Source organism: Sus scrofa, chromosome 1 (assembly GCF_054392235.1).
Source record: "Sus scrofa isolate SSC_HxYL_T2T_F1_AM1 chromosome 1, Sscrofa_HxYL_maternal_Yorkshire_Landrace_v2.0, whole genome shotgun sequence".
Classification (NCBI taxonomy): domain Eukaryota; kingdom Metazoa; phylum Chordata; class Mammalia; order Artiodactyla; family Suidae; genus Sus; species Sus scrofa.
This window is the reverse complement of record NC_139383.1, coordinates 262,303,976-262,329,625: the sequence shown is the minus strand read 5'-3', so window position 1 is coordinate 262,329,625 and position 25,650 is coordinate 262,303,976. Positions and strand designations below refer to the sequence as shown.

At 37.2% G+C, this 25,650-nt stretch overlaps 1 protein-coding gene across 3 annotated transcripts in view; it reads left to right on the top strand.

Moving 5' to 3' along the window:
• SVEP1 (sushi, von Willebrand factor type A, EGF and pentraxin domain containing 1) overlaps window positions 1-25,650 on the top strand; it is a 202,198-nt gene that overhangs the window by 98,909 nt on the left and 77,639 nt on the right. Inside the window, exons 10-21 of one of the 3 annotated variants that reach the window (XM_003122075.6) lie at window positions 1,378-1,485; window positions 2,230-2,361; window positions 3,181-3,375; window positions 5,247-5,368; window positions 7,610-7,718; window positions 11,737-11,901; window positions 12,412-12,645; window positions 14,957-15,118; window positions 16,931-17,092; window positions 22,609-22,770; window positions 23,169-23,260; window positions 24,754-24,850. In XM_003122075.6, coding sequence (XP_003122123.3) covers window positions 1,378-1,485; window positions 2,230-2,361; window positions 3,181-3,375; window positions 5,247-5,368; window positions 7,610-7,718; window positions 11,737-11,901; window positions 12,412-12,645; window positions 14,957-15,118; window positions 16,931-17,092; window positions 22,609-22,770; window positions 23,169-23,260; window positions 24,754-24,850 — 1,740 coding nt within the window. Of the gene's footprint in view, window positions 1-1,377; window positions 1,486-2,229; window positions 2,362-3,180; window positions 3,376-5,246; window positions 5,369-7,609; window positions 7,719-11,736; window positions 11,902-12,411; window positions 12,646-14,956; window positions 15,119-16,930; window positions 17,093-22,608; window positions 22,771-23,168; window positions 23,261-24,753; window positions 24,851-25,650 lie in introns of those variants that run through there. The other 2 variants (XM_084991626.1, XM_084991634.1) reach the window with 2 other exon arrangements.

Sequence of the window (25,650 nt, the reverse complement as noted above, 5' to 3'; positions counted from 1 at the left end):
CCTCAAACCCCTCCTTCAATGTGGATTATAGTGCTGAGCAGCAGACTTGTAGTTCTATCATTTCCACTGTGGCTTTCACCCCTCTCTGTTCTAGCCCCCCTGGTTTTTTTTTCCATTTTTTTATTACTCAAATGAATTTATCACATCTGTAGTTGTATAATGATCATAAAAATCTGATTTCACAGGATTTCCATCCCACAGCCCAAGCACATCCCCCCCCTCCAAACTGTCTCCTCCGGAGACCATAAGTTTTTCAATGTCTATGAGTCAGCATCTGTTCTGCAAAGAAGTTCTGTCTGTCCTTTTTTCAGATTCCACATGTCAGTGAAAGTATTTGATGTTGGTGTCTCATTGTATGGCTGACTTCACTTAGCATGATAGTTTCTAGGAACCCTAGAAAAAGGAACCCTAGTACACTGTTGGTGGGATTTTAAATTGGTGCAACCACTGTGGAAAGCAGTATGGAGATTCCTCAGAAAACTAAACATAGAACTACCATTTGATCCAGCAATCCCACTCCTGGGCATCTATCCAGAGAAAACCACGACTCACAAAACACATGTACTCCAATGTTCATTGCAGCACTATTTACAACAGCCAAGACATGGAAACAACCTAAATGTCCATCAACAGAGGAGTGGATCCAGAAGATGTGGTACATATACACAATGGAATATTACTCAGCCATCAAAAAGAACGAAATACCAGCATTTTTAGCAACATGGTTGGCCCCCCTGTTCTCATGTCCACACCTGGCTCTTTTCTTTACCTGGAATTTATCAACCTTAGGAATCAGACTCCAGAGTCCCACCTTTAGACATTAACCTCCTGGCCTTCCAGCAATGTCACTTTCTCACTTAAACATCTTCCGCATTCTACAGCATGACTCAGATCTCTGCCCATTTATCCTTCCATGTAGCCATCCATCAGCCCTGGCTTGACTTTTCCTTTAAGAGGAGGATCATGGGAATGATCCCATTGAAATGATGCTTTGGTCCTTTCAAGCTTTCCAGTTACCTGGGGAGGTTCTCTTCACTTTTAGCTGGATCAACTCAACTACCACTGGCAAAACTTACAAACTGAACACTCACCACATCTCGAAATGCCTTTCACCTCATAGAGTTCATGGTGATTTTAGTAATCTGGTATTTCTTCTTCAGCTGGCAGAGGGAGGTATAGCAAGAATCGGCCTTTTCTTTCCATGTTGAGATCAGGGATAAAACATACCTCATAACCAAAGGAGCCCAGGACCAACCTTGTGTCTAACAAGGTCAGGCGTCTCTGCCCGCTCAAATAGGCTTCTATTCGATCTTGCAAACCTCCTCATCATTTCTGAACATCGGTTGTGACTTCATTCTCTGATTTCGTATTCTTTAGATGTCGAACCACCGAGCATAGACCGGTGTAGGTCCCCGCCTCCCATCCAGGTCTCAGAGAAGGAGCATCCTGCCACCTGGGATGAGCCTCAGTTCTCAGACAACTCAGGTGAGAATGCAGGGATCTTGTGGTCAGCATGCTAAACAAATTATACTTTATTTTACAAAGCTTTTACAAATATAAAACAGAAATGAAAAACAAATTCTATTGAAGTAGAATGAGTAACTATATATGGTAATATGTTTTAATGCTAGGATAATTATATATAATTTAACATTAATAATCTTACCTATTTATGGCTTTTCCTTTCATTCAGTATTCAGTGGACATTTATTAAAACTGCAAGATGTTTTATTTGAAAGTGTTCTAATAAATTCATTGAGTATTTAGGCTTCCATTAGAAGGCATAATTTATACATCCTATTGGTAAATCTAATGTAGTTCTACGTATTCATACTCAGTTATGAAACATTTGCCAAAAAAGTTATGAACGTTCGCAGGAAAACAGAAGAAAATAAATAAATACAACTGAAGTTCACTTGAAAGCTTTCACCAAACCCCCGAAAACAATAAAAATGCAAATTAAATCAATTTCCTAGTTAAATTTTCAATATTCACAGAGAAGGAAAATAATTTAGAACGAGTGCCTTAATTTAATGAGGATTTTGAGTCAACTGTTTCTGTGTTATAGTATAAGATTATGTCTTTTGTTTTCTACAAGTGGCCAAATAAATACGAATAGAATGTCCAGCTGGTTTGCATAAATGGACACTGAAAATCCAAATCAAACAAAGTGACTGCCCACAATAACCCCTGGGTTTGATTCCTTCTTTGGCCTTCTTTCCTTTCTAGGGGCCATGTTGGCCATCACCAGAAGTCATTCACCAGGAGACCTCTTCCCTCATGGGGAGACAGTCGTGCGGTATACAGCCACTGACCCCTCAGGCAATAACAGAACTTGTGACATCCACATTGTCATTAAAGGTATGCTCTTCACAAGTGTCCAGAAATCTAGTTGACATTGGGTATACGCAATTGCTCTTGCATTCTATTTTGTGAAAGAAAATAGGCTATGAGTGGTAGATTTTAAAAGTTAGGGTATTGGAAGATTTTCTTGAGGTTTCCAATGATTATTCCTTAACTTCATGGTAAATAAAGATATTTTCTTCTGGAGTAGACTTGTTTTCTTTTTTATGTCTGCACCTTCAGCATGGGAAGTGATTGAATCCAAGCTCCAACTGAAACAATGCCAGATCTTTTAACCCACTGTGCCAGGCGGGGGATCAAACCTGCAACTCTGCAGCAACCCAAACCACTGCAGTCAGAGTCATAACCCACTGTGCCAAAGTGAGAACTCCATCTTCTGGAGTAGTCTTAATTAAAACTTATTAGCATTTTCCTCCAAAGCTACAAAGTATTATTGTCATGATCCTATTTTGAATGCTTGAGGAAACAGATTCTGAAAATGTATTTTTTATGTAATGTTATCTGGTCTTCATTTTTGTTAAAGGAATGTCAAAAATCACTTCAAATCAGAAATAATTTTAGCTTTTCATAAAATACGTACAGTTACACATGGGTAATTAATTGTACATAATTATACATGGGTACAGCTTTTCAACTATACCCACCTGGCAGTCAAAAAGCAGACATTCCAGCTATCCCACCCTAAGGATTTATTATGAGAGTTTTCTAGGAATAGTGGTGGATAAGAGGAAATTTTTTTTTTCAAAATTCAGCTTGGACTCCTGGATTTTATATTTCTTATACCACTGTACATTAATTATACATTTTTCCCCATAGGTTCCCCCTGTGAAGTTCCATTTACACCTATAAATGGAGATTTTATATGTACTCAAGATAATACTGGAGTTAATTGCACGTTGAGTTGCTTAGAAGGGTATGATTTCACAGAAGGGTCTACTGACAAGTATTATTGTGCTTATGAAGATGGTATCTGGAGACCGCCATATTCCACTGAATGGCCAGATTGTGCTAGTAAGTTCTAATTTTTTTTTGGACTCCTTTTGTATGTGTGAATATGCATGTGTCTGCCTGCATGTGTAAGTTTCTAAGCATTAAAGAGAAGAACTGCCTTAATATAAGGAATAGGTTTTGTGAGTGTAAGATGGTGCCATGAATTTTGAAGTGTTTGCGGCTAGTTTAAAATACTAGTCCACGGGGGATTCCCGTTGTGGTACAGTGAAAACGAATCTGACTAGTATCCATGGGGATGCAGGTTTGATCCCTAGCCTTGCTCAGTGGGTCGGGGATCTGGCATTGCCATGAGCTGTGGTGTAGGCCGCAGATGTGCTTGGATCCCATGTTGCTGTGGCTGTGGTGTAGGCCAGCAGCTGTAGCTCCAATTCTACTCCTAGCATGGGAACTTCCATATGCTGCGAGTGCTGCCCCCCAAAAAAGAAAAAAAAAAATTAGTCCACAGGAGTCTTGTTAGTGATTGCATTCCTGTTGGACAAGATTCAGTCTGTGGCAAAACCATCTTGGCCCTCTTTTTACTATTTATCAGAATTACCCAAAGAGACTTGTCAGCATGTTGTTCTAGACCTGTAAACTTGAACTTGTAGTTTTCTATTCTGCAGAAGAGCTTATGGCTAAAGTAGGAGCCAACATATGTGATGGAATGAGAGACCAGTCATATTCTCTTTAGAAGGGATTTAGATCTAGAGCTGTTCTGTATTCTTCAGTATATATCGTTGTAAAAATAACCCAGCATCTTTGTTGTCTAGTGTACATAATGTTCTCAAGAGTGAATCTTTGTTATAATACCATACATGAAGTTTCTATTCTGTAATCTTCAATATATATCATTGTAAAAATAACCCAACCTTTGTCTAGTGTACATAATGTTCTCTGGAGTGAATCTTTCTTTAATATGGCACCATACATGAAGTTTAAATGCCAATGTCTTAAAAAAGAGTAAAGCCAGAGTTCCCTTCATGGCTCAGTGGTTAACAAATCCGACTAGGAACATGAGGTTGCGGGTTTGATCCCTGGCCTTTCTCAGTGGGTTAAGGATCCGGCGTTGCCATGAGCTGTGGTGTAGGTCGCAGACGTGGCTCAGATCTGGTGTTGCTGTGGCTCTGGCGTAGGCCGGCATCTACAGCTCCGACTGGACCCCTAGCCTAGGAACCTCCATATGCCATGGGTGTGGCCCTGGAAAAGACAAAAAAAAAAAAAAAAGAAAGAAAAAAAAAGGGTAAAGCCCACTTACTTCAGCTGTTTTACCACCAATTTGGGAAGTAAATACAAGCAACATCACTCACTGCTACCAAAGAATTAAACAATAGGTTTTTAATAGTGATGCTGTTAGGCATTGTCTCTGCATATTTCAAGACGTCTTGCTGAATCTAACTTCTAAGCATCTGATCCAAAGAGAAATTTATCTCTGTGACATTACACTTTCAAGAAATATAATTTTACATGTTATTCAGAAAATTTTCAGTGTCTTTTGTTTAAGAGTATAGTATAAACGTTATAAATGTATATAATTATAAATTATAATATCTTTGATACAGCCAGGATTTTTCAAAGATTTCCAGGAATATAATGAAAAGAATTTTTATCTCTTTTTCCCTTAAATGTTCCTTTTTTATATTATGGGATAGTAAAGAATAATATATCAAAGCCAATGTAATCACTGAATAACTGGGTACAGGGCTGCTTGCCTCATGTTTTTTTATGATCAATTAATGCCTGGAAATGTTCCTTAACTGTCATCTTTTGGTTTTATAACAATCCCACAAATCATGTTAGGATGAAAATACTAAGTTACAGTTAGTCCACAGAAAACTAAATCTTTGTTTTGAAAACACTAACCAACTGAAGTTGTTTTTTCCAACATTTTCCAGTAAAACGTTTTGCAAATCATGGATTCAAGTCCTTTGAGATGCTGTACAAAGCAACTCGTTGTGATGACACGGATCTATTAAAGAAATTCTCCGAAGCATTTGAGACTACCCTGGGGAAAATGGTATGTCAGTAGCATTCCTTTGCTGCTTGCCATATTTTAAAGGACACTGTTGAGTTTTCGTGGCCTCTCTGGGTCACCTGTAGTAGAAATCCTTTATCCTCTTGATTGCCTTCTTCTTTGTGACCCAGACTTGCTCCTCACATTTAGAATTATTCATAGGTTCTGGGCTTCTGGAGTGAATTATAAGTAAATCTGTACCAAAGCACTTTGAATTTTTTAAAATGCTCTGAGTCAGAAAGAGAAGCTTGGGGTCCATGTGGTTTGAGAATGTCTGCTTTGTAATTTAAAGTATGACAAAAATGCCGCTGTAGACCGTACTTCTTTTATGGTGAGGAGATAATTGAACATTTAGAGGATTTTCTTTTTCATGCTTTTTTTGTTGAGGACTCTTTCAGTCATTGCAGGAGAGCAAAGCAATGTGTTTAATTCTATTGAGCATATGGAAGACAGGAAATGATGAAACACACACACACACACACCCACACACACACACACGCACGCACGCACGCATGCACGCGGGCGCACACACACACACATACATATTCCCAACAGAATGAGTGGCATAGTTTTGGATAAATCCTGAATGTAGATTTGGTAGTAGTAGATTTGATGTAAAGTGTGAAAGGAAGAGACGCCTGAAGGAAGCAGCATGTATAGGGACACAGATACATGGTTAAGTCCACATGGTGGTGGAAGTGTGTGAAAGCAGGAACTTTTGTCATTACTTGGTCTGTGAAAAAAGATGCAGACTGAACAGCCTAGAGTAAGGATGGGAAGGAATTGTTTGAGAAAAGAGAAGATGGATAACATAATTTTCCAGGAGTGCATAAGTGAAGATACTAGAGAAATGCAGTAGGGGTGGTAGTAAGCAGAGTTGTGTTTTCATCTAAGCTATAGTTGGCCATGTGGGTGCAAATGTGGAGAAAGCAGAGAAATTATTTTCACAGGCTTCAGAATTCTCCAAACGAACAAATTGAGGAAAATTTGTGCAACGAAGTCATTCATAGGGATGGACCATGAAATTCAAGATGGGTAAATAAGGAAATGAAGACATCAGAGGCTGAGGGACAGTGAAGAGGTGGTAGGGTCAGTGGATTATAGATCCTGATGAAGTCAAGGGATTGTTGGATTCTTGGGAGTAAGAAAGGGTGCAGTTCCTGGTAATGATGAGATCTGAGGGTATGACAATGAAAGTGAATGACAAAGTGAATGACAGAAAAGGAGGAGGAAATGGAGAAGCCAAGGTGATGGAAGGATTAGCTGGATGGATATAGAAATCACCAAGAACTATAACAGGGACAGTTCGTAAGTGTTCTTGGAATTAGCGGGTGTCTCAGAGCAGGGGTGATAGCCACAAAGGGAGTCAATGTGAGATAGAATTGAGTGCAGGAGCTTCAAAACTGAGACTTTGAGAGGTTCATGGGAGCATGATCTGGAGACAGCAATGAAGGGTGAGAAGGACACTTCCTCTGCCTCACACCCACCACCTAAGAAAACTGGGAAGTTAGGTTTCATTGAGAGCCAGAACAAAGAGAATATCAAGAGAGGTGGTAAAAAAAAAAAAAAAATAACTGGCTAATTACTGACTGTGAGCTTTGGATGGCATCAAGGAAGGTTTTGAGAACTTGGATAAGATTGAGACACTGGGTCAGAGAAAAGGGATCTGAAGACACATTAATGTAATATTGGTTTTTTGTTTTGCTTTGTTGGCTTTTAGGGCCACACCCACAGCATATGGAAGCTCCCAGGGTAGGTGTCCAATTGGAGCTGCAGCTACCAGCCTACACTACAGCTCATGGCAATGCCAGATTTTTAACCCACTGAGTGGGGCCGGGGATTGAACCCCCATCCTCATGGATACTAGTCAGATTCACTTCTGCTGTGCCACAACAGGAACTCCATTAATGTATTATTGTAAATCAACTACACTTCAATTTTTAAAAAGCCAAATGGGGTGAAAGTTCAGAGACAAGAGATATCCCGGGAGTCCCAGGTTTCTTGTGATAAGTGATGCAAACAGAGAGAAAAGGCATGAGGCTAATCCTGCTGGTCCACAGGCACTTAGAGGAAGGAGGGGAGGGTGGAAGGGTAGGGTCAGGAGTCTTTTTAAGGACATGCAGAGCCTTAGGGCTGCCTCTCCTGCCTGCTGATAGAGATGTGAAGGCCAGAGAATCAAAGGGCTTGTCCAAGGCACACCCAGATGTGAAGTACATTGTGTCCTCTTCATTTTTTTATGTGCAGGTGCCATCATTTTGTAGTGATGCTGACGACATTGACTGCAGACTGGAGGACCTGACCAAAAAATACTGCCTTGAGTATAATTATGACTATGAAAATGGTTTTGCAATTGGTAATTATGTTACTTTGTGTGGGTGGTTTGCAAAACTGATCTGCAAACTAAGAAAATCATTCCAGAATAGTAGTGCAAATGAGAAAAATGAATGTTACTCATGTATGCATCAAGTATTTTAGGATGACTGGATAATTTGATACTGTGCTTACTGATCTTTTAGAGCTTTATTAAATTTGGGGTATCAAATTCTTTCAAAATATTAGCCAACATTCTTCAGAATGATAAAAACTAAGAAACTACGTCACATTATGATTGCAAAATTCATATGTTTGTATTATATCTTAGAAGAGAATAGGAATAGTTAGTCATTTTTATGTGGCATTTAACTTAAACTGCAATTAAACCATTTATTTTAAATAGTCACATGTCTAAAATATTCAGATTCCTCACCCAGAATGTGTTAAGACTCAATCTATTCAAATCTAATATATCTTCAAATGAAATTCTGATGTTTTCTTCATGTAGACTCTGAACACTTTTTTTCTCTCTTGTTTTGGAGATACAATATTATGTGGTTATAATTTTTATTGTCTATCCTGAAGTGTGCCATGTGATTTTTTTTGCTGGTACATCTGACCATTTAGGTGTTTTTTTTGTTTTATTGGGTTTTTTTTTTTTGACCATTTAGCATACCATCTTCATATGTCTGAAAGATTTCAATTGTGTCTCTTGATTACCAAAATTTGTCCTTTCCAGTAATTATATTTACTTTTATTTCATTCTTACAAAACTCTCCAGAACTTGCAGAGCAATACTTTTTAAAATAATAGCAATAACAGAATTGTGTCGTAGTTAAAGCACATGGACTCTACAACCAACTACTGAGGTCCAAAATTCTGGCATCTCCACTTACTAGCTGTGTGGTCTTGAACAAGTTCTCAAACCACTTTGTGCCTTGGTTTTTGCATCTATAAATTGGCTATATAAGAGTACTGAACTCACAGGGCCATTTTAAGGATTAAAATGATGAAATCCAAGTATACATATTTAGAAGGTTATTTGGGACAATATTAATTCACATTAAGCAGACATCCTTTTTGTTTCTGACACTAATCATATTGATATTTTTAGTAATTTATCAGTAAGAGTGATGTTGGCTGTTGATTTAGACTTTTTAAATTTACAAATACTATTTGTGCATATGTTTATTGCAAACATTTGAAAAATGCTAAAAAAACAAAGCAAAAAATAAAGATAACCCTCCATCTCAGAAATAATTCTGTTAATATATGAATGTATATGTAGCTATATGTGCATATGTATGTAGACCCAAACTGTTTTATAAACATGAATTTTTAGTTAGTGTTTTATTGAGGACATTTTTATGTCATCACTATTATACTTCAGTAGTTTTAATGGCTATTATTAATGGCTAGTATTTTATCAATCAATTGACCATAATTTATAGAAACAATTTCCTATTGGTAGACCTTAGGTCGTTTTTCAGTTTTAACTATTGCTACGTCTCAGTGAACATAGTGGGCATTAAAGTTTTAGATAGAAAAATCTAAAGCAGGGGAGTTGGTGGTGGCACATCTATAATAACAATGCCTCTTCTGTTACATGTGACCCAGGAACCCCTCCAACCAGATTGTGGAGGTAGTTTGCAAGGCTACAAGGATACACACAGAGGGAGTCAGTTTCATCATTAGGCTTTAAGATGGGCAATATTTATCATCTTATAAGGATCCAGATGTCATGTGGTATAAGTGCCACAAATTATCCTAAGGGACAAGCATTCCTCCTCAAGTGTCTTTTCAATAGAGTCACAAGATCAGTGTAGTATTTTTGACAACACCTTGGTAAGTGATAATGTACGAAAGACAAAGGGCCAATAAATATATTAAAAGGATTTTTATTTCATAATAAGCATGTAATTCAAAGTAGGATGCTATTTTAGACCTGTCAGATTAACAAATTTGAATAAGAATCATATAATGCCCAGAGTTGGCAAGAGTGTCCAGGGAAAAAAATCATATTCATATATTGTGTGTCGAAGAGAAATTGAAGGGCACTTGACAGTATGTATCTAAAGGATTAAAAATGCTCAGGCCAGAAATTCCACTTCTATCCTGTATTTCTCAGGATAAAAGCCATGCTAATGTGCAGACATGTAGCACATTTCATAAATCCTAAAAGGTACATTTTTCATTTGGACATCTTTGAAATTGGGATATATCTTCTCATTGATAGTATCTTAAACTTTATGAAATACTGTATGTATAAGGATGTTCTAAAATTTTGGAATAAACTAAAAGTCTGAAAATAGAAACCTGGCTAGTTTATAGTATTGCTATAGGAGAGATTATGAAACCATTTGACACAGAAATGTTACATTGTTGAGGAAATTCAAAAAATGATTACCAGATATTATACACACAGTATGATCTTACTTTGCTAAAAATGTGGTATATTTATTTTTGTTCTAATTATATATATATATATATATATATATATATACACACACACACATATATATGCATAAATGTATACATGTGTGTTTATATATTCATAGAAAAAATTCTGGCCTAAAATGTTATGGTAATTATTTCCATGTGGTGGAATTATAGGTCATCTTTTATATTTTTCTCTTTGTTCATCTGGGTTGTTTTTTTTTCCCCTATAATGGCTATATGACACTTGTAGGAAAAATGTTTAAGTGAAAAACAAAAATATTGATTCCCAGTTCATTTCAATATCCAAAAACATGAATTAAGAAAACAACTCTCACAACCCAAGATACTTGAGTGGACAAGCCTGTGTAAATAGAATTGATGTTTAAAGCACCTAAGTAAGCAATAAAAGTATGCCTAGACCAATATTAATATCATTTCCTACCACCGAGATTTTAGAATGAATCAAATATAAGCTAGATGGTTTCTATAATTAGCTTAGTTACTCTACAGACAAACCTATGAGGTAAGAATAATCATCCAAATGTATAAAGAAATTGAGATTCAGAGAGATGAAAATACCTCGAGGTTGCACAGCCATACATCAAATATCAAGAAGCCACAATCTGAATCCATGAGGTTGATCCCAATGATATGGAAGACAGCTAAACAATCACATCCAGGCGTGTTGCTTCCAGCATAGTTGCCTTACATGTGGAAGCATTTAACTTTTTTTTTTTTTTTTTTTTTTTTTTTTTTGTCTTTTTGGGGCTGCACCTGCAGCAAATGGAAGTTCCCAGACTAGGAGTCCAATCGGAGCTATAGCCTCCAGCCTTCACCGCAGCCACAGCAATTCTCATCTGCGACCTACACCATAGCTCACGGCAACGCCAGATCTTTAACCCAGTGAGTGACGCCAGGGATGGAACCCGCGTCCTCATGGATATTAGTCGGGTTCTGGTTGGTTAACCACTGAGCCACCACGGGAACTCTGAAAGCATTTAACTTCTAGATGCCTTCAGAATCTACCCCCACCTTTTAACTGTGATGCAGATGTCTTGAATAATCTTCACAAAAGGAAATCTGTTTTTGTGCATTAAATTTAGAAAGCTGATATTTAAATAAAACACAAAAATGGAGCAAACCCTGAAAGGAAATAGGAATTGATTCAAATTATTTACCTACTTTCCATTTACTTCTCAAGCTAAGATAATTATTAGGTCAAAGATAGAATGGTTTAAATGCCTACATGGCTCTATAGAGACTTTTCTTTGTACATTTAATGTAACTCATTGATCATTTAAATTTAAAACAAAGCGTTCCAAACTACAATATAAGATCACAGATGAAACTTTGCACCTGGTACTTTATGGGAAATTTAAGCACTGGTCTAGAACATGAGAACCTAAACTCTGGAGTTCCCTGGTGACTCAGCAGGTTAAGGATCCAATGTTGTCAGGGCTGTGGCTCTGCTGTGGCATGTGTTCGATCCCTGGCCTGGGAACTTCTGCATGCTGTGGGTGCAGCCAAAAAAGAAAAAAGAAAAAGAAAGAAAGAAAGAACATAAACCCTGATAAAGATGAAACTGTAGAATCTTTTGTTTCTCTGCCCCAACTGTCCAGGACCTGGCGGCTGGGGTGCAGCTAACAGGCTGGATTACTCATATGATGACTTCTTAGACACCATCCGAGAAGCACCCACAAGTGCTGGGAAAGCCAGATCTTCACGAATTAAAAGAAGTGCCCCGTTATCCGACCACAAAATCAAGTTAATTTTTAACATCACAGGTAAGGATACATTGTCTCTTTAAAAAGGTTGATATGATGAGAAACTCTTGATTGGAGACCTATTTTTCAAATTTTCTATTTGTTACCATTATTAGGAAATGACCCTGGAACTGAAAATCAGGGCAAGTACAATCACCTGAGTTTTGTTATTTTTTGTAATTAATATAACGGATGTATTTTATGGTTCTCATAGCAACAAGCCCCTGTTTTGTATTCATCTTGACATGATGAACTAAGGGATGTTTTTAAAAAGCGAGAATTTGTAGGAATTTGACATGTGATCTTGAAGAACTCCTCAAAAAGGTGATGTGATCCAGCATAGGAGAGAAAGATGAAAACAGACTGTGTTGTTTTTAAATATTTGCCATGTACTAATTGCTGAGTAAGCACTGGTTAAGACTGAGTTTATTTTTCCCAGAAGATACCATTTCTTTCTGATAAAAACCCACTACAAATGGCTTTCTGCAACACTGTGTGTGTGTGTTATGTCTCGTTTTGTTTTGATCTCAGCTAGTGTGCCATTACCGGATGAAAGGAACGATACCCTTGAATTGGAAAATCAGCAACGACTCATTAAGACGTTGGAAACCATCACAAATCGACTGAAAAGGACCCTCACTAAGGAGCCCATGTATTCCTTTCAGCTTGCGTCTGAGATGCTTGTAGCTGACAGCAATTCCCTAGAAACGGAGAAGGCTTTCCTCTTCTGCAGACCAGGCTCTGTGCTCAGAGGGCGTATGTGTGGTAAGACTTGCTGTTATCAAAGAATACTGGGGACATTTTGGGTCAAATGAGATGAGAAGAAATATTTTTTTTACAACTCTGAAGGGATATTGAGATGAAACATACATTTTACTACTGTGATTTGTTGACTGTTATTACAGTTTTGTCTCAGAAGTATAATTGACCACTATCACGGTCAGGGCAAGAAAACTATTTTAGGTGAAGGACTCAAATCTTTGTTTTATTTGTAGATGTTTAGACCTCACAGCTTCTAGCAGCAACTCTAATAAAAAAAATAATACTCTCTGTCCATTTGGGCGTGCCAGTTGAACCTGTCTCATGTTTAATCCTGTTTAATAACTGGATGCGGTACCATTATTATTAAGCACATTTTATGAGAAAACTGAAGCCAGTGAGGCTAAGAACTTAGCCAGCAAGTGTTAACCATTTAAAAGGTGAATTGGTGTTGCTGAGATTCCCACCCAAGCAGCCAACACAAAATTCATGTAGCGTAAAGTTAACCATTTTTTTAAATAACTTTTTTTTTTTTGGTGTGCCCAGGGAAAACTGGAGCCACAGCAGTGGTAACATCTGATCCTTAACTACCAGGCCACCAGGGAATTCCTAAACTTAACCATTTTAAAGTGTACAGCTCAGTGGTATTTAATACAGTCACAAAGTCATTAAACCATCACTTCTATCATAATTCCAAAATATGGTCCTCACTCCCAGAGGAGGTTTCAGACCCCTTCAGCTGCCACTTCCCATTCTCCCACCCCCAGCCCCCTAGCTTTTACCCATATTCTGGACTTTCTCAATCTAGATCAGTTCCACTCTCCTTCCCAAATGAGTCAACGTTTACAGGTAGCAGGATCATCTCTAACTAAACTCTGTACCTTCAACACACCCAAATGATGTGAATCTTGTGTTAAGCTCTCTTTAGGCATGGAATCTTGTTTCCTGGTCAGAAAACCTTCCTCAGTTGTTCTCACTGCTCTTCCCAGAGCTCAGCTGGGTTTTGCATAGTGTGATAAACTCAACCCGTGCAAAGCACACTAAAGTTGTCATTCCGAGCCTCCCTTGATTTCCTTTTCAACTCGTGGGTAAAAAAAATCAGGAATTGCCTTGGCCAGCATTTTGCATTTCTCAACATGGTCTTCCGACTGTCTGTTTGGGCATCCTCTAAAGTGCCTGTCAAAATGCAGCTTGATTCGGGCCCTGCCCCAGAATGGAGGCATCTGACCTGTTGGAGTCAGGGTCTTGGAATCTGACATTTTAATAAGTTCCCAGGTAATTCTTACACACTCTAACACCACAGAATGACGCAGGTACTAATTTCAGGTGTCCTCTCTATAAGAACACTAACTTTGACAGTAGCCTTTCAGTGCAGTTAACATCCCACTTTGGTCTCAGAAATTCTGCCAAATAGTAGAGCAGATCTCCAAGGAAGGAAGGAAAGTTCCCAAACTCGCCTGTTTCCTCAGCACCCTTGGATCTGAGGATGCTCCGGACTTGCCTTCAACCCCACAGTCCTTCTTACAAGCAGAGACAAAGATCTACATCACTCACGTGTTTTAGGGTCACCACCTGTGCCTGATTCTATTTCTAGAAATGCTGCTATAATAGCCAAGCAGTCTGTTTCATAAGGGAAACCATTCAGAGGAACGGTTAAGAGACCATTTTTATTTATTTATTTATTTAGTCTTTTTTAGGGCTACACCCATGGCATATGGAAGTTCCCAGGCTAGGGGTTGAATCAGAGCTACAGCTGCCAGCCTACGCGACAGCCACAGCAATGCCAGATCTGAGCTGTGTCTGCGACCTACACCACAGCTCACGGCAGCTCTGGAAGCTTAACCCACTGTGTGAGGCCAGGGATTGAACCTGTACCCTCATGGATACTAGCCAGATTCATTACCACTGAGCCACGACAGGAACTAGAAACCACTTTTAATATCTCAAAGTCCCAAATTAACCTAAACATACATTGTTTTATCCTCTTCTTCCAGCAGCCTTTTCTTCATTAGCTGTATGCTTCCAGGATCATCTAGGTTATTACAGCTTTAACCCACACTTTAAAGCCCCTGTCATGGAAGCCCTTAACTTGGTCAACAAAAATTTGCATTTTCTCCAAAAAAGAAAAAAAAAAAGAATCTACTATTGGCTTCTAGGACTACATCTCTAGAAGGTTTATCTTGTGAGTGGACCTCTGGCAGTAAAGTTTAAGTCATAAACAATGGTATCTGGAAACAGCCTTTATTGCTCTCACGCCTTAGGGAAAAGGAGTGTGTGTCATACTATAGTCAGTGTTTCCTGTTTGTTTTCTCTTCAGTCAATTGCCCTTTGGGAACATACTATTCTCTGGAGCATTCTGTCTGTGAAAGCTGCTTGATGGGCTCCTATCAAGATGAAGAAGGGCAGCTCGAGTGCAAACTCTGTCCAACTGGGACTTACACCGAATATCTCCATTCAAGAAGCAGCTCGGAATGTAAAGGTAGAGGTTAAGGCCCATCTTGCCCAGAAGCCTGAATTTTGTTTCCAGTTATGAAATCTCCACATCAAATAGGATGAGAGAAGAACATCACCAAAAGCAATTTCATCAATTGGTTTTTTTCTTGCTTTAATGATCAACTATTATTTGAATGTTTCCCCCACTTTCGAGACGTCTCTTCATCTTCCCTTTTGCAACATTCCATTTGCTCTCTCTAAATCACACTTCCTTGTCAATAACTCTAATCCATTTTCATCACTTAAACCCAAACTTTTTGGTGAATCTCAAGTTAATTGGTGGAAAAGACTTGCATGACTCTTGGCAAACATCAGATAGATTGCTTTTTGCCAGTATAACATTTGATTTGATGAAAAATTAACTAACTCTCTGTTTATTTGGGGATGAATAACTATAGGCACATATGCATGGAATCTTGCTACTAAAATATGCAGTATTTTCAAAATGCTGTTACTCTCAATGAACTTTCCTAATGGAAACATTTTCTTCCACAATTAAATTTATGGGAAGACACCCTAAAAGAAGGAATTTCTGAGTTCCAATTTTTGATGCAGTGGGTTAAGAATCCAGCTGCAGTGGCTTAGGTCACTGCAGAGGCAAGAGTTTGTTCCCTGGCCCAACACAGTGGGTTAAAGGATCTGGTACTGCCCCTGCTACAGTGTGTGGGTAGCAGCTGTGGCTCGAGTGCAGTCTTTGGCCCAGGGACTGCCATATGCTGCAGGTGCAGCCATTAAAAATTTTTAAAAATAGTTAAAATGAAGGAATTTCAAATTTATGCCTCTGTGCTTTAGTTGCAAATGCAGGTGTGGATGCTTAATGACACATGAACTCAAGAGCAATGCTCAGTGATTGGAAATGCAGGAAAATGTTAACAGTGCTGAAAATGAGACTCCTCTGGAGGATAAGGGCAGAGGAAAGGACAGTGCACTAGGAGTTGGGGAAGCTGGCCCTAGGCCTGCTCTGCTATAAAACCACTGCTATGAATTTTGGCAAGTTGCCTAATTAACCTCTGTGAGCCTGATGCTAAGACTACTTTTACTTCCTACTCTGCCACTCCTCAGATGAAATGTTGTCTGTAAGCAGGAGGAGGTAAGAGGGCCAGTTCTTATTTGGAATGAGAAGGGTGCCAACATAGTTAGGAGACTCTAGCCCAATTTGGAGTTTTGTTTCTGCCACTCAAAAGAAGAGTGCACAAACTGAGAACTTGTACACGAACAGGTTTCCCTATTAGTATTCTTATTCTTATGACAGTGCCTTTTTGAGATGCAAACGTCCACCTTCCTCCCCAAATTATTTATCAACATTTTCTGTGGGTCAAACACCATAATAGAAGTAACTGGGGGAGTTCCCGTTGTAGCTCAGTGGGTTCAGAACCCTACTAGTATCCATGAAGATGAGGGTTCGATCCCTGGCCTCACTCAGTGGATTAAGGATCTGGCACTGCCACAAGCTGCAGAGTAGGTCACAGACATGGCTTGGATCTGGCATTGCTGTGGCTGTGGCTGTGTTCGCAGGCCGGCAGCTGCAACTCCAATTCGACCCCTAACCTGAGAACTTCCATATGCCTCAGGTGCAACCCTAAAAAGGGAAAAAAAAAAAAAGTAACTGGAAAAGAGTCTAAAACTTGTTAGTATACAGAAGTGTAGGAAGTCTAAAATATAATGTGTATGCTTGGAGTTTTCTGTGAACTTCATTCTATCCTAAATAAATTAAAAGGCAGAAAACCCTGTGCTACACAGGGCTCATTTTGTATAGACAGCATAATCGTTATTAACCATATTGCATTTTTTGTTTTAGCTCAGTGCAAACAAGGCACCTACTCATCAAATGGGCTTGAGACATGTGAATCGTGTCCGCTGGGCAGCTATCAGCCAGCATTTGGTTCCCGAGGGTGCCTCTCATGTCCAGAAAACACTTCGACTGTGAAGAGAGGAGCCGTGGACATTTCTGCTTGTGGAGGTTATCAGAGTCTTAGACATTGCTCTTTTTGCAAGCCTCCTAGGTTCTCTGCATGGAGGAGGGGAATATTTTCAGCCAAACCATATGTCTACTGTGTGCAAAGAATGTAAATAACTGTCTCTTCAAAGACAGTGTCCTTATATTCAGCCAGTCAATATAAACACCGTGGTGGTGCAATTAAGAACTCCAGAGAAATGCAAGGCATGGTCCCAGACCTCAACATTAGCAGCCATGTGGCTGAGTGCTATGATAGAGCAGTACGTCTCAACTAGGAGCTTAGATCCCTCACTTATAAAAACATCATCATGGAGGGCTTGTTACAACACAGATCACTGGGCCCTACCCCAGAATTTTTAATTCAGCAGGTGGGGTGTGGGGCCTGAGAATCTGCATGTCTAACTAGTTCTCCAATGGTGCTGATTTCTACTTGGTCCAGGGACCACACATTTAGAATCCCTGGGTTTAAACAGAAATAAAAAGATGAGAGTTCCATTTTTCAAATACTTCTAACATCTTTGCAAGTGCTATTTTCCAGCAGTGTAAAAACTGGAAGACAGAAACCAAAATAAAGGATGAAAACTTAGAATGACAATGAAACTAGGTCTGACAGTCAAGGTCAGCCTATTGCCAGCAACTCCAAAAAAAAAAAAAAAAAAATCTGCAAGGACTTTGCAAAGTCAGTGGAACTTTCCAAAGGAAAAAAAAAAAAAAATACGAAGTTGTTGGCCTCCTCCTACTACATCACTGGGAACAGAACAAGCATGCCTGGCTACAAGATGACTTTTTAAAGAAAACTGTATATCTTCCCCATTCTTTATATCCTTACTTAAAAACCTAAGGTCTCTGGCAATCTGATATATAAAAACTTCCCTTATTGATGAGTGGTGTTTTTAAGAAACCAGTCTGCTGGTTCCCTATTCCCTCAAGCTGCAAACACACACACATACACGCATGCACACACACACATACGTGTGTCCCTCCCACCATTATTGCAACCCAGTCATATATACATGTGCATCCAGTTAGAGACTGAGATTCCTAGAAAATAAATGCTCAGGATGGTTTGAGTACAGTGGAGGGAAGGGGGTGGGGAGTATCCAGCATTGCATCCTGGGAGTTGTAGTCCTCATAAATTAAGTGCTACAGGGAATACATACTTTGAGTTTTAGGTTTTTATATGCACCATCTGTTTGAATCACAGTAGATGAAAGCATCTTAGACTTGAGGAATTGAACGAGTAATGTTCATCAACCTAATGTTTCAGTGAAGAGCTGGGAAGAGAATTTAATTAGGACCTGCTTGAAATTTGTAAACCCTGTGCATTGTGAAACACCAGCTGTGGACTTTTTAATTAAAAGTCAAACACAGCCTCACATTATGGTTGAAGAAGATCTACCAGTGACTCTTATTTTGTCAGTATACAAGCTAAGTTTGGAAGAAATTCTGCAGGAAAAAGTCCTCTCTCTCTCTTACTTTCTTTCCACCCCTCCCTTCCTCCAACCACAAAAGCAGTTAGAATTTTTACAGTGAAACAAGTTCATATTTGACAATTTTTTTTCTTTAACTTTCCAAATAAGCCTTGGGGTTTTCTAATACCAAATTACTGCAATTAAGTAATTATAATTCCCGGAAAATCTCTAAACTTCTGGTAACTGCTCCATTTCTCCTAATATTCCTAGCAATGTTTAACCACATTCTATTTGTCCTGAGTGGGAATTGATAATAACGAAATGACACTTTCCCCTGCAGTGCTGGATAAATACCATTTTACTTTTACTTTAAATGTGTGTGAGTACTAAAATGGTCTCATATATTTTCCTTAGTTTTCAACCTCCTCCCTGCCTCCTCTTTTATCTCTTTTTCTGTATTAATTTTTATGGACATGTCATAGGGTTTCGTTTATTTTTTGCTAGGGTATCACTTTTTGCATTCTTCAGCCTCTTGAACTTACAATATCATTAATGAATACAGCAATTATATATTTTATTACTATGTTAACATAATGTAACAGTCTTTGTACTTTTCATTTTTTTTCACTTATTAGGATTATTAAATAATCTTGAGTTTTTGGTTACAAAACTCAAAAGTCTGAAATTTTTCAGTTTTTTTTAATGATTTTTATCGAAATAATATGTCCCATAAATGAGTTTTTGGTGATGATATTGTTTATATGTGGTCCCATTACAAGGAAAGATTATCTGTGGAGCAAGATAACATTTCTTATCCTGACCCTCTAGGATGAAGTTAAAAGGAGGCTCAGAATGAGAGGCTTTGACTTGTGGCTTTGTCATAGGAAACTGACTTAAAAGGCAAACCCCATGTTGTTCCCTGGCTGTGTTTATTCCTTAATACCATCAGGGGTTACTTTTTATGTGGCCATTTCAATGCTCTATTTTCAATTCTATTTTAATATAATTTTGAGCATATTTAGATTTTTTTCCCCCTTTCTCTACAATAGAAGAGATGAGAAGGATTTTTTTCCTTATTTTTTTTTGCCTTAGAAACCGTAGTTTCTTTGGCTAAGATTCAAAATGAAATTTTCTCCCTTCTTTTCTTATGACATTAATCCATTAAGAACTATGTCGTGTGTGTATTTAATATTATATAGTAGATAGTGCTATTATGTATATGTGTATATTTATACATTCATATATAAATTATATGTTAAATTATATGTTTAAATTTTAAATATAAAATGCATATCAAATGCTGATTTAATATAAATTATAATTATATAATTATGTATTAAATGCTGATTATCCACTCCTGGAAAGTATATTTGTGATGACAGTTGTCTGCACTTGGAATGTAATCTGAATTAATTTCCACATAAAGATTTATTTTATGCTTTCTAGGTCAAAAGCAAAGTTTTATAGACATCACAACAACATGTTGGCTCTATTGAGATGCCAATTAGCTTTTGGTTTTTAATCCTAAGATTTTCTTATTATATCGGTGTAAGTTTTGAATATTAAAGTATATCGTATAATTGTGTACTAAAATTGATAATCTAATTGTCAATTTTTTAGGGTCATGATCTTTTTTTTCAGATTTTAATAGTGATTTTTATTTTTTCCATTGTAGCTGGTTTAGTGTTCTGTCAGTTTTCTACTGTACAGCAAGGTGACCCAGTTACACATACATGTACACATTCTTTTTTCTCATGTTACCATGGTCCATCATAAGTGACTAGATATAGTTCCCAGTGCTAATCAGCAGGATCTCATTGTTTATCCATTCCAAAGGCAATAGTTTGAATCTATTAACCCTAAATTCTCAGTCCATCCCACTCCCTCCCCCTCCCTCTTGGCAACCACAAATCTGTTCTCCATGTGCATGAGTTTCTTTTCTGTGGAAAGGTTCACTTGTGCCGTATTTTAGATTCCATACTCTATCTTTTAAGGGTAAATTTATACTGAAAAAATGTGCAAAAAATTGTTTAACTCATTATAGCATCTTAGGTTTTTATATTTCTAGCATATCAGATACACTCATAGGAATCCTCTCAAACAGAAATGTTATATTTTTATCAGTGAAGGTTATGCTTTAAATTAAGTAATTAGCTATTTGGAAGGTACTTTTTTCAAATAGGCAGTCATTTTTGGAAAGCTGAGATCCAGAAAACACATCTTAAAAGTCTGTAGGCTTGTATTATGTTTGTGCAAAGCTCAAGCCTCTAGTAACAGAGCAGATTCATTTATTCTTGGTGAAACAAAAATACTTATAGTTTAAAACTTTTCTTGAATATAACAAATGCAGTCACCAGAAATATTTTCTACTAAATATGCATTAAAATCTATATCATCTCCTATCTCTTGATTCAAAACCAACTTTCTGTCAGTTGGCTATGCAACAGAGCTCTTTTGCAAAAGATTTGGGTGGATGTTTTTGCTGAAGAAATTTGATCTATTTTGAGGTAACAGCAAATGTGTTATCATTTATTTCATGTTTATTGCCATACCAAAAAAAAATATTAAAGATGCATTCATTTGGACTATTCTGTTCCTTAGAGCATCTCTAAATTTTTAAACCATGTTGGTAATTATTTCTTCTATAATAATATTTATTATCAAGAATCCAAAGCCCAAATTGTAAGTATGCTCATGTCCCCAAATATTTCCTTGTATTCTATCTTTTATACTTAAATATATGCAGACAAGTCTCAATATTTCCTCAGTTTATAATGGTTTTAGGTCACCCAAATGACTCCAGTTCACATACTCCACCTGAATTTATCTTTGGATCACAGTTTAAAACCCCAACCCAAGGATTTACTTATGGGTACCCTAATATCCCTCTGCCAGATGTAACCAAAATATTTTGAAGAAAATCCAAGCTTGTATTATGTTTAGGACTCTTTTCTTATATTCCACCAAATATTGGCAAGAGAATTTTAAACTTGGTTAAATGACAATGGTTAACTGCGTGTTGCTTTTGAAAGGCGTGTGTAACACAAAATTATATTAAAATGTTTAAAAATAGGAGTTCACTTTGTGGCTCAGGGGTAACAAACCCAACTAGTATCCGTGAGCATGCAGGTTTGATCTTTGGCCTTGCTCAGTGGGTTAAGGATATAGCATGGCCGTGAGCTGCAGTGTAGGTCGCAGATGTGGCTTGGATCTGGTGTGGCTGTGGCTATGGTGTAGGCTGGCAGCTGCAGCTCAGATTCAGCCCCTAGCCTGGGAACCTCCATATGCCATGCGTGTGGCTCTAAACAGGAAAAAAAAAAGTAAAAATTAAAAAAGACCCCTAGTAAATAATAGACAACTGTATGAGAGGAATAAACATTTCTGATAAAAAAATGCAACTTGTCAAAATGCAAATTAAAATAACAGTGCGATTCCATTTTTATCTTCAAATAGAAAAAATATTAAATGATCATTTTCAATGCTAGTGAGCCTGCCGTGAGGAGGGCAGTTTTATACATAGCCAATGGGACTATAAATTGGAATTATGTTTTTTTAATGATTCAAGCATGATATATTTATGGCTTTAAATTTTCATATTTTTTGAGTTAACTAGTCAACTACTCAAATTCAACTGTTATCCCAAAGAAATAATCAGAGTTATATAAAAATATTTATGTATAAAATTTCATGTCAGCATTATTTATAATAGCAAATAATTAAAACAACCTAAATGTTCAATAGTAGAGGAAATGTGAAATTATGGTCTGTCAATCAGATGTAATATTTTTCATTTATTAAACACCATGTTATTTAATGATTTTGGGGAATGATGTGGGAAATGCTTGAGTATAATAAGTAGAAAAATCAGAATGCAATGTTATGTGGCTAATTCTGAATTTTTTTTTTTTTTGAGTTCATGTGTATTGCTAAAGATGGGAAGGAAACGACAAAATGTTTATCTCAGTGATAAAATGGTCTGGGTATTAAATGCATGCAGAGCAAATGTTAGCAATTTGGTAGCTTTCTTACAACCAAAGGTTAATGTACCTCTCTTAGATTGGGGTATATTGTATCATAGGCACAAAGGATTTGTTCTTTCTTTTGCAGTGCCTTGTCCAGTGGGTGAATTCTCTCGTTCTGGGTTAATGCCCTGTTATCCATGTCCTCGAGACTACTACCAACCCAATCCAGGGAAGTCCTTCTGCTTATCTTGTCCTTTTTATGGAACCACAACCATCACCGGTGCCAGATCCATCACAGATTGTTCCAGTAAGATGATATCCTTTATTTCTTATGTAATCCTCGGTTGGAGACTTCTGTTGATCTGTGTGGTAGCTTCAATTCTGAATATTACTATTTTCAGTGCATGTGGGTGTCTGGATGTGTTAAAATGTCCTTTTGAGGTCTTTTTGAAGACAGTGACTCAGAGATTCTCATTTTGGCAGTGTTGGGCTTTATAACTTCTAAATTTCTAACAGTCTAGAATTTAATGACACATTCCATCCATCTCTATGTTTCTTTTCTATATTACCAAATCAAAATACATGTGGCTTTACCCACTCTGAGAATTAGAATCTTGACTATGGTATTTAAGTAATGTTTACTTATCGGAAGTATATCCAGTATACAAATATGTTTTTTAAATCCTATTCCATTAATTTTATTAGGTTTTAGTTCAACTTTCTCAGCAGCAGAGGAGAGCATAGTGCCTGTCGCTGCTCCTGGACATATCAAAAAGAAGTATGAAGTCAGTAGTCAGGCAAGTCCATTTTATACTTAGAAAGTTTTCTCTAATGGAATGCTTGGAAAACAATTTGTCCTTATATATGTCACACAGAGGAAAACAACCAGAGGCGAAACTTCAAGTAACCAAGACTTATGAATATTATCAATGAATAATTATATTCGCTTATAATATGAATTTTCCAAAAATTCAGTATTATAAGTTCTAGGTAACCAAAAATGGAATTTTTTTCCCATCAATGTCTGGCATAGAGATGTGTAGACATGAAGCATCTTTTGATTCACTAATAATTAATACTCACCATAAGCATAATCCATCATTTGAGTATGAGCATTTGAAATAGCCAAAGACTTGTCTGACTAGAGCTACTCAGCCTTCGTGAAAGTTATTTAAATTTTTTGGCCAGTAAAAAAAAAAAAAAAAATCATGTATTGAGCAATGTATGATTGAATTTGTTTGCCAGTAAAAAAAAAAAAAATATTTGAGTAAGTCATGGGTTTTTTAAAAATTAAGAAACTTGACTCATGAACATAATTAAATTGTTTTCCCTTTTTTAAAGACTAGTTAAGCCCAATTATTTTGAATGATTCAGCCATTAGTCTGAATGCACCTTGTCCAATGTCTTAATACATTCCTTGGCTTTAAGTATTTTTTTTTTTTTGGCTTTAAGGATTTTTAGGGAGTATAATGAGGTTATATTTCTTATTTTAACTTTTCTACATCCTCACATCCAAACACACTCACTTACAGTGGCTTTGTAAGTCATATTTGAAACTGAACCTAATGGACACACAAATTTGTAAGACCAACTGGAGTAAGCTGATAGAATATCAACCCTGCAGATGTATTAGAATCCACTGGCAAACTTTAAAAAGTAGTGATGCACAGATACCACTTCCAGAGATGCCCAGTTTAGATGATCTAGGTTTCGCCCTGTCCTAAGTATACTTTTTCAACACCTCAAATGGAGCCTAACATGCAGCTAGCATTTAGAGACACTGCCTGGGCTTATCAGAATGACACACAAGAAACAGAAACAGACTCAAAGATTTTGAAACCAAACTTGTGGTTACCAAAGGGGAAACGCTTTGGGGAGGGATAAAATGGGAGGTTGCAACTGACATATACACACTATGATAAATGGAATGGATGAGTAACAGGGACCTACAGTATAGCACAGGAAAGCTACTCAATACTCTGTAATGACCCATATTGAAAAATGGCCCATATATGTAACTGATGCACTTTGCTGTACAACTGAAACTAACACAACATTGTAAGTCAACTATACTCCAATAAATTTTTTTAAAGAAAGAAAACAAATAACATTTAGCCTTTGTGCCCATATATGGCAGGTACCAACGTTATGCAGGCTGCAGTCTAGCTGGACTTAACCTGGAAACAGCAACCAGCTGTCTAACATTGCAAATCTACTAACTCCCTACTCAGAATTGCTTTGAAACGAGTAGTGTTTTGTCTCTGATGAATTTCTTTTCTACCACTGGTAGGTTTTCCATGAATGTTTCTTAAACCCCTGCCACAATGGTGGAACCTGCCAACAACTTGGGCGTGGTTATGTGTGTCTCTGTCCACCTGGATATACAGGTAACACAGAGGAATGCAAATCTTAATGTATTTTTAATACATTGTCATACATCATTGTGACCTGTAGTATCACACTTTGAAACATTAAAAATAAATGCTGTAAGATAACATTAGACGGTATCAATGCACAAAAATTTGGAAACTAGTAAGTGAAAAAAGTATGCATATCTTATGAATGACACTTTTCTTTGCACATTTTGGAGGAAGAATAAAGAATCATCTTCTCTCTGAAAAAGTCACATCATAACTCACAGCTTTAATTGGAATATTGTTCCAGAGGCCATGTCCAAGAGTGCATTCTAACACAAATTAAATGCATGACATTCAACGTAGAACAGATTGTCCAGGGTAAACATTTTTAAACAAACTCCAGTTTCTCTTATTTGCTTCACACGAATGGAAGTTCTTGTGAATAGCCTCAATTTGTTACTTTATTTCTATCTTTCTGGAAGCTGTGCTTGGAAAAACAGTATGGCTTTGAACTTGATTATGTAGGAATTATATAAGAATTATGTTTCCTTGCAATTTGGTTCACATTCCAATTCAGCCCAGAAACATAATTTTTGAGGAGAAATAAACTATATCTTCAAGTTGTAATTTATTTAAAATACTTTCCTGTTTTCTTACAGAAATACAGTTTTACCTTTTTTTTGAGTTTCATGCAACCAATTTGAAGTATTTTTAATGAGAAAAGTGGTATTTAAATAAAAGAATTCACCACAACATAAGAAAAAGAGAATTGGAAGACAAAATACAGAATATTGTCATTCCATTTATTTCAGTTTGTGTGCGTGTGTGTA